At 35.0% G+C, this 16,056-nt stretch overlaps 1 protein-coding gene across 1 annotated transcript; it reads left to right on the top strand.

Annotated features, from left to right (window-relative positions):
- Positions 1 to 1,314: 1,314 nt before the first annotated feature.
- Positions 1,315 to 13,871, top strand: LOC134240083 (interferon alpha-inducible protein 27-like protein 2B; the record flags this gene model as incomplete). Its single annotated transcript, XM_062722193.1, has 5 exons — positions 1,315 to 1,504; positions 2,167 to 2,244; positions 7,857 to 8,174; positions 10,805 to 10,891; positions 13,604 to 13,871. Coding segments are annotated over 5 exons (789 nt in total), but the record flags the coding sequence as incomplete, so codon positions are not given.
- Between the last annotated feature and the right edge of the window lie 2,185 nt (positions 13,872 to 16,056).

Raw genomic sequence — 16,056 nt, 5'->3', positions numbered from 1 at the left:
AGATACTTATTAGATTTAATTTAGATCTGACTCATCAAAACCCATGTGATTTTTGGTACGCCTAGACTCCAACGTCGCATGCATCATAAGTTAGTTGTATTACCAAATCAAACAATAGCCTGAGCAGTACTGATTTTTAATGACAAACATTTTGTTTACTATTCTCTGCAATATATCAATTAAATCAAGATGAATTAAATTTTGTTTAACTTTTTTTGTTACTGTAGAAGTACTTTTTTCCACATGGTATTAATTTACGCTATGTACCCGGTCACAAATTTTCCGCAGAAATTTGTCCAAACATGATAAATGCAAGGCATATAGTAATAGTTTGAGAAATCCGCGTAATTTTCAACCTGTGGATTTAACGGAAATTGAGATTCCGTGGAATTATGACCCCGTGGAAAAAAGTACATCTACAGTTTTCCCGCAAAGATAGCTTAAACAAACCATGCATTGTGATTCTAGAAATAACCACAGAAAAATTTGTTTGGATCAATGTGCAATTCCAAATTTTCTCTTTGCCAAGGCGTATTCATTAGAGCTTGCAATGACAAGCAGTGCTTTCCAGCCATTCACAGAAATATAGAAATATCTGTTAGTTTCTTTCTAAACAATCAAAGTGTGATGAAACATAGATTAATATGGGTAGCACATGACCTCAGACCTGTGAGTTTGAGAACTTGATAATTTATTTCCATACATTCAACTCATGAAAATTAAATTCTTGTCTATACACTTCTATTTAAGGAATGAATTTAATAGCTACCCATTTTATACGTTATAAACTGGGTTGGTGCAGTTTACGCTTTATAAACCACGAAGCGGTTTATAAAAAAGCGTGAACTGTTCCAACCAGTTTATACCGTATAAAATGGGTAGCTATTAATTGCTTATAATTTAATTTTCATTCATTTGATGTAAGAAAAAAAGATGATTGTTCTAACAAAATGACTTCAGTTTGTACAAAATTTGAATGTAATGACAGGCGGATTGATACGTTTTTGACGCAAGTCATTGTGATGTAGGCAACCCATTTTATACAATATAAAGTAAATTTTTTATCCAATCAAATACAGCGTTACAACCAGAATTAAATTATATGAATTTTAAAAAAAATTATAAATCCATTACCGGAATTTGTTAATATTGGGTCATTTTCATAAATACCAAGTGACCATCATGCAAAAGTTAGCTGTCACAAAAATTTGGTGACCTACAGTATGCTTTGATCGTAGGCTGGGTTTTAGTGGAATATGACCCAATACCTGTTGTTTGTGGGCAGGGTTTTAATGGAGTATGACCTGATACCTTTTGATTGTAGGATGGGTGTTGGTGGTTTATGTGGAGGAGGATGTTCTCAGTCACCCGATACCTTTGGAGGAGATTGAGGATCCGTCGGGTCAGAGTGGTGTAGAGGCTGACCTGAGGGAGGAACAGGAGTGTTTAGCTCGTTACTATGTTGGAGATGAAATGCACAGGGCAGTTATAGTCAGAAGATCAGGTAAACTACAAGTCCGGGGAAAGTTACACTTATAGTCAGAAGGTCAGGTAAGCTATAAATCCACTGAAAGTTACACTTATAGTCAAAAGGTCAGGTAACTATAAATCCAGGGAAAGTTACACTTATAGTCAGAAGGTCAGGTAAGCTATAAATCCACCGAAAGTTACACTTATAGTCAGAAGGTGAGGTAAGCTATAAATCCAGGGAAAGTTACACTTATAGTCAGATGGTCAGGTAAGCTATAAATCCACCAAAAGTTACACTTATAGTCAGATGGTCATTTAAGCTACAATAATCAATCAAACAAAGTATAAACATTTACAGTCAGAAGGTCAGGTAAGTTTTAATCCAGGAAAGTTTACATGAACACTTTAAAGGTTTACTTGTTATTTTCACTGAAAGTAGTGCCTGTCAATATTTGAATAAAATGGAATTTATTTTTGGTAAAGGTAGTAGTATTATCTGTTCAGTGGCTATGTACCATTTAGGACTTAGTGTGATTTAATGGAACCATGATACATGTAGAACTACTTACTGCGTAATTTCCATCTTTCCTTTAGCTTACATGTAGAGGTGTTTATCATGTTTATTAGGATGTTGATATACATGTCATGTTGAAACAAGAGATATTTCTGTTCATTACTACGTCTCTAATTTTGAAGAGAATCAAGAAGAGCTGGTGGACTACTACAACCATGTCATGAAGCTGGAAAGGGATAAAGAAACAACCCATAGAAATAGTATGTGTGACTGTCAATATAAACTCAAAATAGAATGCCCTTTGGGTCTATGACAGGTGACCGAAAGACAACTCACTGAAGGACAACTCGCCGACACTTTTTTCACAGACACAATAAAACTCGCCGATACGACAAGTCACCGAAAGATGTGTGTACATCATCGACAGAAAATATAAAACATGGAAATTAAAAAAAAATATTTAGAGAAATTCATGTATGTGAAAAGAGTTTTTATTCATTTCAAATCTTTTTTTATTAAATCAAAAACTTCACCCAATATTGCCGTCCTATGACCTTGCTCGTTTTCACGAGAAGCAATCTATACATATGCATAAGACCAACAATCATTATTATACAAAAAAGACAAAGAAAAACATGTTTTTTATATACATCTTTGATTAAGCTTATTATATCTGAATACTTAACACAACATGCATCTAACAATTATTATATGAATTTCTACTCGCCGAGACTATTGTCGGTGAATTGTCCATTCGGTGAATTTCACTTTTGTCGGTGACCTGTCTTTCGGTGAGTTGTCTGGCACCGATGCCCTTTTTACGTCACCTGAGCAGGGATGTGGTAATGGTAATGTGTAATGGTAATTGACTGTAATTAATTACAAATTTTGATGTAATGGAAAGTAATGTGTAATTGGCCAAATTTTCAATTAAAAGTAATGGTAATTTAATTTATAATTACTTTCCAAAAAGGCTGTAATTCACAATTACTTTTCAATTACATTCAATTACTCTGATTTTAAATGAATGAAAAATCCCCCACTCCCCAACCATCTCATAAACATTATTTAAGAAATGTTTTTTGGAACAAATATTCTGATAGTAGAATTTCTTAAAAAGAATTTGAACATAATCATATTTTCTTTTTTAAGTAAATTGTTAATTAAATATTCCCCTATTTTATTTTATTTAATAAGAACTTTTAAATCAAATTAATCTTTGTAAAGTGTAGAGATAAGGCCAAAAATAAAAATAGTCTTGTTTCCTGCTACCCGACCTACCCTATTTTTTTGCAGCCGACCCTTAAGTTTTTTTTTAGTTTTGGGAAAAAAGATCAGGAATTTTTGGAATTTCATGTTCGAAAACTGAAAAAAAATATATATTCAAGTGGTATTTCATAAAATTCTATGTTTTAAATAAGGACTTTCTTAAAGTACCACTTGAGTTGTGCATCAAAAGACATGAAATTCAATTTTAAAAGGCAATATTGACATATGGCATGTTTAATTTGATCTTGTATTAGAACATATCCAAAGAAACACCGCCAGAAAAAAATAAAATAAAAAATAAAAATAAAATAATTTCCCTACCTACCTACCCCATTTTTTTCTGGCTGGTAGCAGGAAACAAGACTATTATTTTTTTGGCCTAAAATTTATATTTTGATTTTTTAATTAATTAATCCACATCGAAATAAGTAGTCCAATGGCTTCTAATCCTCTTGTTTGCAATATCTTCAGCTTGTGTTAGAAATTATTATCAGGTGCTAATTAGTGCCCGGGGGTCATATACATATTCCTTAATTATAGATATATTTTTCACACGTTTTGACCTTGTCTCTTGGTGTTTTTATACACACACTATGACTTTAAATTGTAGTTTGGCACAGAATAAGTCAAATACCAACATTTTGAGAATATCTTAATATGTTGTTGAAATAAGGAAGTATTGATGCAAAAAGCATCAATTGCACTTTCAACATAAATTTAATCGAATGTTCCATGATTCCAAATTTTTCAACGTATGAATTAAGGTAAAAACATGAGTAAACTTTCTACTAGTCAGTATAGATCTATGTATTCCTGTCACAAATACCCCAGTGGACAAAATCTTCAGTGTGGCAGAAAAATCTTCAAATCTAATAGATGTAGATTAGGATATACAGTAATTGAAAATTGTATGAACATTTTTTAATAATATCATTGTAAAAAAAAAATGTCGTAAAATAATCTGATATAAAAATAAAGGAATGTACATGACTATTTCCGTTATAATTTATACACGTTTTCTTGAATGTAATGTGTAATTTAATTAATTACATTTGCAAAGTAATTGTAATTTAATTAATTACATTTCAAAATCCATGTAATGGTAATGGTAATTTAATTGAAGGTTTTGGGAAAGTAAATGTAATTTAATTAATTACTTTCCTATGTAATTGACCCCATCCCTGCACCTGAGTAACTCAGGTGACCTATTGCTATCCTTTTCGTCCGTCGTCGTGTGTTGTGCATCGTGTGTTAACATTTGAACATTTTCTGCTTCTTCTCTGAAACCACTCAACCAATTTCAACCAATTTTGGCACAAAGCATCTATGGGTAAAGGGGAACAAAAATTGTGAATTTTATGGTCCCCGCCCCCCTGAGGCCTGAGGGGTGGGGCCAAAACCACTAAAATTATTGCAATCTTTAAAAATCATCTTCTTTACTCCTGGACATCAAGCAGGCAAACTGTTGGCATGAATGCAATGAGCATTGAGTCCTCTACCAAAATTGTGAAATTCATGGCCCCAGGGTCAGGGGTTCTAGTGCTAGGGCGGGGCCCTATTTATTATACAGTGAAAATGCATGATTTCTTTGAAAATCTTCTTCTCTGCTCCTGGGTATTAAATAAACTAACCAAGCACATAGTTATGATGAGCAAGAGTGCCTCTTCCAAAATTGTGAATTTTATGACCCCAGGGTCAGGGGTTCCAGTGTTAGGGCGGGGCTCTATTGGTTATATAGTGAAAATGCATTTATTTTTTGAAAATCTTCTCTTCTACTTCTGGGTATTAAATAAACTATGTAAGTAAATAGTTATGATGAGCAAGAGTGCCTCTTCCGAAATTGTGAATTTTGTGGCCCCAGGGTCAGGGGTTCTGGTGTTAGGGTGGGGCCCTATTGATTATATAGTGAAAATGCATTAATTCTTTGAAAATCTTCTTTTCTGCTCCTGTGTATTAAATAAACTATGTAAGTAAATAGTTATGATGAGCAAGAGTGCCTCTTTCAAAATTGTGAATTTTATTAAATAAACTAACCAAGCACATAGTTATGATGAGCAAGAGTGCCTCTGCCAAAATTGTGAATTTTAGGGCCCCAGGGTCAGGGTTTCTGGTGTTAGGGGGGCTCTATTGATCATATAGTGAAAATGCATTAATTCTTTGAAAATCTTCTTCTCTGTGTCTGGGTATTAAATAAACTATGTAAGTAAATAGTTATGTTGATCAAGAGTGCCTCTTCCAAAATTGTGAATTTTATGGCCCCAGGGTCAGGGGTTGTGGTGTTAGGGCGGGGCTCTATTGATTATATAGTGAAAATACATTAATTCTTTGAAAATCTTTCCTTTGCTCCTGGGTTTTATGCCATTGATCCAATGATATATATTTATGATGAAGAAAGGTGCATCTAGCAAAATGGTTATTTTTTATGCCCCCCCCCCCTGGGTGGGGGGGGGGGGGGGGGGGTACAAAGTCTGAAAATAAATTAATGCTTTGAAATCTGCTCTTTGGTATTAATCAACCATTTTATGATAAAATTTTGAAATATGTGGCCCCAGGTTCAGTGGTTTCTTTGGGATGAGGTGCACAACTGGTTATAAAGTGGAAGTGCATTTTCTCTTAATGTTACTCTTATCTACCTCTTGGTATTGAGTAAATAGAGTAAGCATGCTAAGTCTATAATTATGATAAGCAATGTTGCCTCTTTCAAAATTGTGAATTGTGAATTTCATGGCCTCTAGTTTAAAACACGAACCAAATTGAATTGTTTGAAAGTTGTTGCACAATTCTCAGGTGACCTATAAGGCCCGTGGGCCTCTTGTTATTTAATGAGACAATTCCACTCATGTTTTAATACTTTTAGAATTCAAGACCAAAATTAATACTGTAAACCTAATATTTTAGCTCTCTGACAGGAATGAAAAAATAAAAGAAACTGTCTCTAAATATATAGAATTACATGTATACTTGATATCATTTTGATTGGCTATTCCTTGTGTAAGACATTTAAGGACATTGGGGAATTCCTAGCTATCCAGTAGAATTTTTCAAGAACTCTTGAGCAGAAATTTTATATTCTGTCTTGTTTAACTCACCAAGTCACCCCTCCTCTTCAATTCAATGTTTTTTATATACATTTGTCAATGCATTCCATATATAAAATGGTGATCAAAAACATCTTAGGCCTAATTTTTTCTCACCTTAAAGATTTCTCTCAAACTATTTGATTTCATAAAGTTAATGTATTACCGGTACATGAAATACATATACATTTAATATTGTGAAATCTTGATATTTTGGCTGAATATGAATAGAAAGAAGACTCAGACAAGTCTTCTTTCTTTTTGAGTTACCTCTCTTATCATCAGCAACTGTTATTCATAATTTTATACTACAGCAAAAAAAAACCTTTACTTTAACAAAATTTGTGGGGGACACTATTTCAGTGAACATTTTCAACAGTAAGGTACTACTGTTAATATCTCAGTGAATAGTGAGGAGTAAAGCATTAAAGTCAAGGGAAAAATCTCCACCTATCCTTGACTGCTTAAACTTTATAGATCTATGATTACTCCAATCTTAACTTATGGTTCTGAAATCTGGATAGCAGACTACAAATGTGATTTATTATCCTCAGATCACTTTCCATTTGAAAAAATACAACACCAGATTTTTAAAGACATTTTAGGTGTTCATAGAAAATCATCTAATATTGCTGTTCTATATGAGTTGGGACAGTTCCCACTATTTTATTTGTGTTATGAAAATATGTATAAATTTTATTTAAGACTGAAAAACTTAGAGAGAGAAAATGATTATAATGACCAGTTAGTGGTGTCTGCATTTAAGGAAGATAAAACACTGGAATCTAGAATATCTTGGCAAAGAAAGCTTTATACTCTACAACAGAAATTGTCTTTACCCTCATTGGACATATCACATAAAACTTTTAAATATAAATTAGAGGAACATTATAGAATCAAGATCAGTGAACATGCAATTAAAGAACATTTCTAAATCAAATTCTGGGAAATTAACTTTTTATAGTAATATAATAATTATTGATTTAAATGAATATAAATTACAAAACTATCTAGAATTACCATTGAAGAAATCTGAAAGGACAATCCTAACAAAACTAAGAATTAGTGCTCATACCTTACATATTGAAATGGGGAGATACTCAAGGCCACCTATTCCTAGAGAAAAACGTGTATGTCATTTTTGTAAATTTTTTATTGAAAATGAAAACCATTTTGTACTTTATTGTCCTAGTTATGATCAATGTAGATTACAATATTACGATATATTCAATGCACAATGTTACATGAAGGAAAACCCTATTATTGACATTATCAATCCTACAAGTATTAGAACTGCTAGGAGAGTTTGTAACTTTTTGAAAAAGTGCTTTGATATTAGGAAAGAAAACCTTCAACAAACCTGATATGCTTTCTTTGATATTTTATTTTATGTATGTTAATTGTTGTATTCATGACTATATGCCAATGTATGATGGTGTTGTCAATAAATGAATTGAATTGAATTGACTGCTCACTGGTCACCAATCACAATATCTCTGTTCACGGTATATAAATGCTGGTTACAGAGAGTCTGAGGCATTACACTAAGGTGATAGCGGGGAGTGTGGTGGTGGGTGGCCTAGCCGTGGCGGCCGCACCGATAGCTCTGTCTGCTGCAGGTTTCTCCAGTGGTGGTATTGTGGCAGGTTCTCTGGCTGCTCGTCTGATGTCCATGGCAGCCATTGCTAATGGTGGTGGTGTGGCGGCGGCCAGCGCGGGAGGCTGGATTGCAGCCCTACAGTCAGCGGGGGCTGCTGGGATATCTGCCACGACAAATGCTCTGATTGGTACAACAGCTGGAGGATTGTTTGGACTGTTTAGCAGTAGAAAGAAAACCTCAACAGGTAAAATAATTATACACAAACACAGTGTAGGAAAAACTCTTCAAAATTTTTACTTTCAATAATATTTATACACACAGAGAATACAGGTAAACTCATGAAAATATTGCTTTGAAGAACAACAGGGCCAGGAAATTGATATGAATGCAGTAGAAGGTTCAGGAGTACAAGTATTTATCATAAAAACCACAATTGGTGAATTTTTTGTAGCCTAAACAAAAAATCTTCAAGGGCCAAAGTAAAGAAAAATACACTGGACGTCTCAGGAAGCTGAATCATTTCAAAACTATTAGGAAACTGTGTAAACAATATTTAATTGTACCAAACCGAATCTACAAATGTTAAAAATGCTATATACAATGTCATAGTCACGAAGTTTAACCCATAAATAAAGGTATGAAGAAAGGACAGCTGAATTATATATTATATCAGGATGAATAGGCAGACATACTTACAACAACTCCTATGGTCCATAATGGCATAGAAACATAGATAAACTGGTTATTAGATCAAAACTAAAATTAAATGATATGCAGTGAAATTGGATGATGTATTCACTAGGTGGGCCCCTCATCTGCTCATGAGGCGGGCCTTACCATGTATCACGTACCTAAAATTCAACAGACAGGTTTGTTTGTTTGTTGTTGAACGTCCCTTTCAAAAATTTATTTACTCACATGGAGACTCCAAGACACCGTCAAAACACTCTTAAGGTAAGACGACATGTTCCTCAAATATAAAAATTATGTTTTGTATCTCTTGGTATTATATTAAAAATTATTCATATTTGTCATTTTCTTCTGATTTCTACATTGCTTTCAAAATGTTTTTTAAATAGAAGTTCACTAAAAATTGTGCTATAGGCCATTTAGAAGATTACCTGTAAGGGTTATATAAGAAATATGACCTTATGGTATCTTGGCCAAATGCCTGGTAAGGTACCCTAATTTTTTATGAGGAAACTTTTTAAGTACCTATACTTCAATGGCAAGTTCTTAGGAAAAATTATATATTTTTGAGGAACATGTTGTCTGACCTTAAATAGTTATGGTAAATTTTATTATTGAATTGTTTCAGAGTGGAGAATTCTAAAGGGCATAAGATTGTGACGTCGCTGTTGTTTTATGAAGAACTAATTCTCTTTAATCACATCTGGGCGCCATTTTGTTTCCAACAAATTCTTGAAAATCACAGTAGAACAATTTCGGCCGTTCTGATAAAAACTGATTTTGATGAAATCGTATTTTATAAAACTTGGTGAACACTAAAGAAAAATATTTGAATCATCTTATTTAAAAAAACTTTTCAGTTGGCATGATTTAATTGGATTGGTAGCATAAGGGAAACAAAGGTATTTTTTTTTGGCCCAACAACAAATGAAAACAAAGCAGTGGTCATTTTAAGAAACCTGTTTATACTGCAAGCTAATTACCTGTGATAATTTGTGTTTTGAGATGATTTGACAGCCAGTATGTCTCTTTTAAATTATATCTCCAAGAAGATTGATTGCATGTTGTTTAACGTCTCTCTCAAGAATTTTTCACTCATATGGAGATGCCACCATTTGCCGTAGGAGATCTACTAATTTTTGTCCTATACTCGGCACTCAGAGCCATTGAGCAGTGAGAGATCTTTTTCGTGCCAGCACCTACTGCGACACGGGACCTTGGTTTATACGGTCTCATCTGAAGGACCGGTCTCCACGTCCCATAGTGGGATTCAAACCCGCGACATAAGTATCGACTCCTCACTTAACGACTCTAGAGCAAGCTCTAACCACTGCGCTACACAGGGAATGTCTCCAAGAGGAAGAGCCAGTTTGTTTTATCTAACAACAAACTCCTGGCACTACAAATTGTATATGCGTAACTTACAACTGTAATGAAAATATAGGTCATCAGCATTTTTTATACCCCCGCTCCCAAGGAGAGGGGGGTATACTGCTTTACACTTGTGTGTCTGTCTGTCTGTCTGTCTGTCTGTCCGTAAGAAATTCTCATCACAGTTTTCTCAGCAACTACTTATCGCAGATGCTTGAAATTTTAATATAATTTTCCTTGAGGCATGCCATATGATGGGCAACTTCCTGTTTGTCCATGCATCTGTCCGTTTCATACATAACAATTTTTTGTCGCAGTTTTCTCAGCATCTACTCTTTACAGATCCTTGAAATTTTAGCACATACTTTGTTGAGGCATGCCATATGATGGGATTTATCTTTATGTATATGAATCTGATGTCAACTTCCTATTTATCTGTGCATCTGCCCGTAACTAAACTTGTGTATATTAACATGATAGTGTATATTCACATCAGAGCAGGGGTATTACTAGTGAGCATTGGCTCACAGACTTCTTGTTAATTTTAGTGTAAAAGTTGGAAACATAAAAATTAATCAACAGCCTTTTGACCCATGTAAATTCATGTAAAATTTTCCAGATATATGGTATTTTTACCCTTTTCTCAACTCAAACTGATAAAAATTTCAAAGGTGTGAAAAGATAGAAAATAAAATTAAAATCTGTATATAGTAAGTTATTTCACTGCATTCTTGTCTATGACTGGCTATTGATATGAAATATTTTTGTTTATCAATGGATTACTGCTATAGTGCTTGGTTTTATTATTTTAAGGTAACAAGGAGACAAAAGAGGACAACAGAGAGACAGACGACATAAGGAGGATGGCCAATAGTGCAAGGACATCATCAGAAGAATCAGGTAGGTGTACATTAACAGCTGACATGGTCAGAGGAATCAGGTGGGTGTTTACATGATCAGAAGATAAAGGACATGGTTAGAAGGATCAGGTAGGTGCAACTGACATGGTTAGAAGAATCAGGTAAGTGTTTATAGCTGACATGGTCAGAAGGATTGGGTAGATGTTTACAGCTGACATGGTGAGGAGAATTAAGTACAGTGGACCTTCAGGTATCCGGACGCCAGATATCCGGATGCTTCAGTATCCGGACGATTTTACATCGGAACGAAATTTTTAAATGTTATTCAGTCTTGTTTAACTGGTGATTCAGATATCCGTTTACAGCTGACATGAGGGTCCACTGTAGATGTTTATAGCTGACATGGTTAGAAGGATTAAGTAGGTGTTTATAGCTGACATGGTTAGAAGATCAGTAGGTAGGTGTTTACAGCTGACATTATGAGAAGATAAAGGACATGGTCAGAAGAATTAGGTAAGTAATTAAAACTGACATAGTCAGAAGGATCAATTAGGTATTTACAGCTGACATGGTTAGAAGGAATGGATAGGTGTTTACAGATGACATGGTTAGGCCATAATAAATAAATTGCTAGATTCTCATCCGAATTTTTTTAAAAATCGGGGCGGGCGGGCGGCTTTTACAGCTGACATTTTTTATTGACCTAGTCAATCGGTGTAATTTTATCTACAATACCAGAATAAAATTCATAGTAAAGGTTCCATTATCACTTACTTCACATCATCACCAATCTTTTCAACCAATGACCCTTGTTTAAAATATATACGCGTGTATTACAGCAATTACCATCTTTTCAGCTGTCACAACGAAAGTGGTTAGATGAATACCGATCCCGATCAGAATTATTAAAAAAACAGAAATAAAAAAAATCGAGGCGGGGGTTTAAAATCGTGTTACAATATTTTTATTATGGCCTTAGAGGTATTAGGTAAGTGTTTATAGCTGACATGGTAACAGGGATTAGGTAGGTGTTTACAGCTGACATGGTTAGAAGGATTAAGTAGGTGTTTATAGCTGACATGGTAAGAAGGATTAAGTAGGTGTTTACAGCTGACATGGTTAGAAGGATTAAATTGGTGTTTACAGCTGACATGGTTAGGTGTTTACAGCTGACATGGTTAAAAGGATTAAGTAGGTGTTTATAGCTGACATGGTTAGAAGAGTAGTTGTTTATTTAGAGAGGATTAAGTTGGTGTTTACAGCTGACATGGTGAAAAGGATAAGTTGGGTGTTTACAGCTGACATGGTTAGAAGGATTGGGTAGGTGTTTACAGCTGACTTGGTTAGAAGGATTGGGTGGGCGTTTACAGCTGAAATGTTTAGAAGGATTGGGTAGGTGTTTACAGCTGACATGGTTAGAAGAATCAGGTAAGTGTTTATTAAAAAAGCTGACATGGTTAGAAGGATTAAGTAGGGTTTATAGCTGACATGGTTAGAAGGATTAAATTGTTGTTTACTTTTGATTTGAAGGAAGCAAATAGGTGTTTACAGATGACATGGTTAGAAGGATTAGGTGGCTGTTTACAGCTGACATGGTAAGAAGGATTAAGTAGGTGTTTACAGCTGACATGGTTAGAAGGATTAAATTGATGTTTACAGCTGACATGGTGAAAAGGATTAGGTGGGTGTTTACAGCTGACATGGTTAGAAGGATTGGGTAGGTGTTTACAGCTGACATGGTTAGAAGAATCAGGTTTTTACAGCTGACATGGTAGTAAGGACAGCCAAGTCTGTTTACAGCTGACATGGTTAGAAGGGTTAATCACTTTGGTGTTTACAGCAGACATGGTTGATGGATTAAATTGGTGTTCAGCTGACATGGTTAGAAGGATTGGGTAGGTGTTTACAGCTGACATGGTTAGAAGAATCAGGTAAGTGTTTATTAATAAAGCTAATAGGGTTAGAGGGATTAAGTAGGTGTTTACAGATGACATGGTGAGAAGGATTAGGTAGATGTTTACAGTTGATGGTTAGAAGGATTGGGTAGGTCTTTACACCTGGCAGATAAAAGAATTCATTAGAAACCCAACTTATACTTGATAATGCAAACATTTCTTTTGGAAATGAAAGCACAGTCTTGAATTAATATTTATTTTTAAAGGGATATTGACACTTTGGCAGTTAATTAGTATTTAAGCATTGTTATTGAAAGCTATTGATATACGATAACCTTATTTTTATTCCTTTTGATGTGAAGGCAAGCAAATATATGATGCATTACATAATTACCAATGAACATAACTAATAATATTATATAAGAAGATTTTTTTTTATTTTCATTGGTTTTTGGACATCACTCGATATTCCTCCTTTTGTTATCGACGCCAAAGTGTGTCGGTGGAAAATGATATCGCACGACACAGCATACGATTGCACTGAAGTTATGTAAAACGTGACATTTCAAATAAGAACCATGTTTTTAACCATTGTGTCATAATGACAGCCTCTCTGTTTTGGCTAGGACTGTGTCAGTGTAATCACTTTGAGTGATTATATAATATAACTATTATGGATTCAGTGAACGTTCAGTATGTGGTTATAAGAACTGTGGCAATTGATATTGACCTCAGACCCAGGAAATAATAGCACCTCCTCTTTGGTCAATATCAATTGCCATGAGTCCTGATAACCACATATCGAATTGACCTATACTGAAGTACATAAGTGTATATTATAACCTGTCATATTGCAGATAGAGATAGACGTACATCTGACAGTAGTACTGTAGGTTCTCCAGCACAGGCCGCTGTCCCTCAATCAGGGGACCCCAGGGATTGTGAGGACCAGGAGGATTACCCCCAAAACTGACCAGAGTCCCTCACCATCAGCCGTCAGTACAGTAGAGCTACCCCCCAAAACTGACCAGGATCCCTCCAGATCAGCTGTCAGTACAGTAGTGGAGGAACTGAGTTCTGATTTTCAGTCTCTTACTTTTAATGAAGGTAACTTTAATCTACAGTTAATGAGGCCGAGTCTAATTTAAGTGCGCATGACTTTGCGCAGCATTTTAATTTCATGCAGTTATTTGTGCGACAGTACACCTTTGCAAAATTTTTGGTTTTAGTACAATATTAAGATTATCTTTAATCCCTATTGGTCTGGAAATGTCATTTTACGACAATAATTACGAAAAAACGCCGAAATGGCTCTATATCACCATTTTCGGATTTTGTAGGCAATGCATGACGCTGAAGAATGACGCAAGACTCACTTGTATGTTCAAGATGTCCATCATAGATATTATTCTAAAAACTAATGACAGAACATCCAAAGAAACATACCGGTGTCATATAATATATTGAACCCCCTGATATTTTGAACCCGGGTTCAAAATATCGCTGCGAAATATTGAACCCCCCTATAAAATATTGAACCCGGGGTTCAAAATATTATGGCCATAAAATATTGAGTCCCCCTGTCCATTTAATTTAAGAGGTAGGGGGTTCAAAATATTATGGCCATAAAATATTGATTCCCCTGCCCTTTTAATTTTACAGGGAGGGGGTTCAAAATATTATGGCCATAAAATATAGAACCCCCCTGCCCATTTAATTTAACAGGGAGGGGGTTCAAAATATTATGGCCATAAAATATAGAGTGCCCCTGCCCTTTTAATTGATGAGGTAGGGGGTTCAAAATATTATGGCCATAAAATACTGAACCCCCCTGCTCTTAAATTTAAGAGGGAGGGGTTTCAAAATATTATGGCCATGAAATATTTTAATCCCCTGCCCATTTTAATTTTACAGGGAGGGGGTTTCAAATATTATGGCCATAAAATAACATTTGAATCCCCCTGCCCATTTATTTTTACAGGGAGGAGGTTCCAAATATTATGGCCATAAAATATTGAATCCCGCTGCCCATTTAATTTTACAGGGAGGGGGTTCAAAATATTATGGCCATAAAATATTTGAATCCCCCTGCCCCATTTAATTTTACAGGGAGGAGGGGTTCAAAAAATATTATGGCCATACAATATTGATTCCCCCTGCCCTTTAAATTTAAGGGGAGGGGGTTACGGAATTCTTATAGGCCATGAACATCCTCGATCCCCCATCCATTTAATTTTACAGGGAGGGGGCTCAAAATATTATGGCGATAAATTATTCAATCACCATATTGAACTGTTTTGAAAAGGGAGTTATGATATAATATGCCTGCAAATAATCTAAAACCCTTCTCCCACTTACACACTTCCACTGGCCATAATATTTTGAACCCCCTCCCTCATCAATGAAAAGCGCAGGGGGACTCAATGTTTTATGGCTATAATATTTTGAACCCCCTCCCTCATAAATTGAAAAGGCAGGGGACTCAAAATTTTATGGCCATAATATTTTGAACCCCCTCCCTCATAAATTAAATGGACAGGGGACTCAATATTTTATTGCCATAATATTTTGAACCCCCCTCCCTCTTAAATCAAAAAGGCAAGGGGGTTCAATATTTTATGGCCATAATATTTTTAACCCCCCTCCCTCACAAATAAAAAAAAAGGGGGGTTCAATATTTTATGGCCATAATATTTTGAACCCCCTCCCTCATCAATTAAAAGGGCAGGGGGACTCAATATTTTAAGGCCATAATATTTTGAACCCCCCTCCCTGTAAAATTAAAAGGGTAGGGGGACTCAATATTTTATGGCCATAATATTTTGAACCCCCTCCCTCATAAATTAAATGGACAGGGGGACTCGATATTTTATGGCCATAATATTTTGAACCCCCCTCCCTGTAAATTAAATAAGCAGGGGTACTCAATATTTTATGGCCATAATATTTTGAACCCCCCTAGATGTAAAATTAAATGGGCAGGGGGACTCAATATTTTATGGCCATAATATTTTGAACCCCCTACCTCTTAAATGAAAAAGGTAGGGGTTCAATATTTTATAAGGAGGTTCAATATATCGCAGCGAAAAAGTGAACCTGGGTTCAAAATATTATGCGATATTTTGAACCCGGGTTCAATATATCGCGGTATCAAAATATTATGCTACACCTGTCCTTACTAGTAAGCGATCTAAACATTCCTATTATATACCGAAAAAATCATATGAGCCAATAATTCATCTGCACAGATATCTATTTATACCGTTATTTGGCAATTTTAGAGGTATTGGGCATTGAAAAAATAAACTTA

The sequence above is a fragment of the Saccostrea cucullata genome, unplaced genomic scaffold (assembly GCF_032062105.1).
Source record: "Saccostrea cucullata isolate Sc308-1 unplaced genomic scaffold, CSIRO_AGI_Scuc_v1 ctg14685, whole genome shotgun sequence".
NCBI classification, from domain to species: Eukaryota; Metazoa; Mollusca; class Bivalvia; order Ostreida; family Ostreidae; genus Saccostrea; species Saccostrea cuccullata.
Note: the sequence above shows the minus strand (reverse complement) of the source record. Positions and strands in the feature narration are given on the sequence as shown.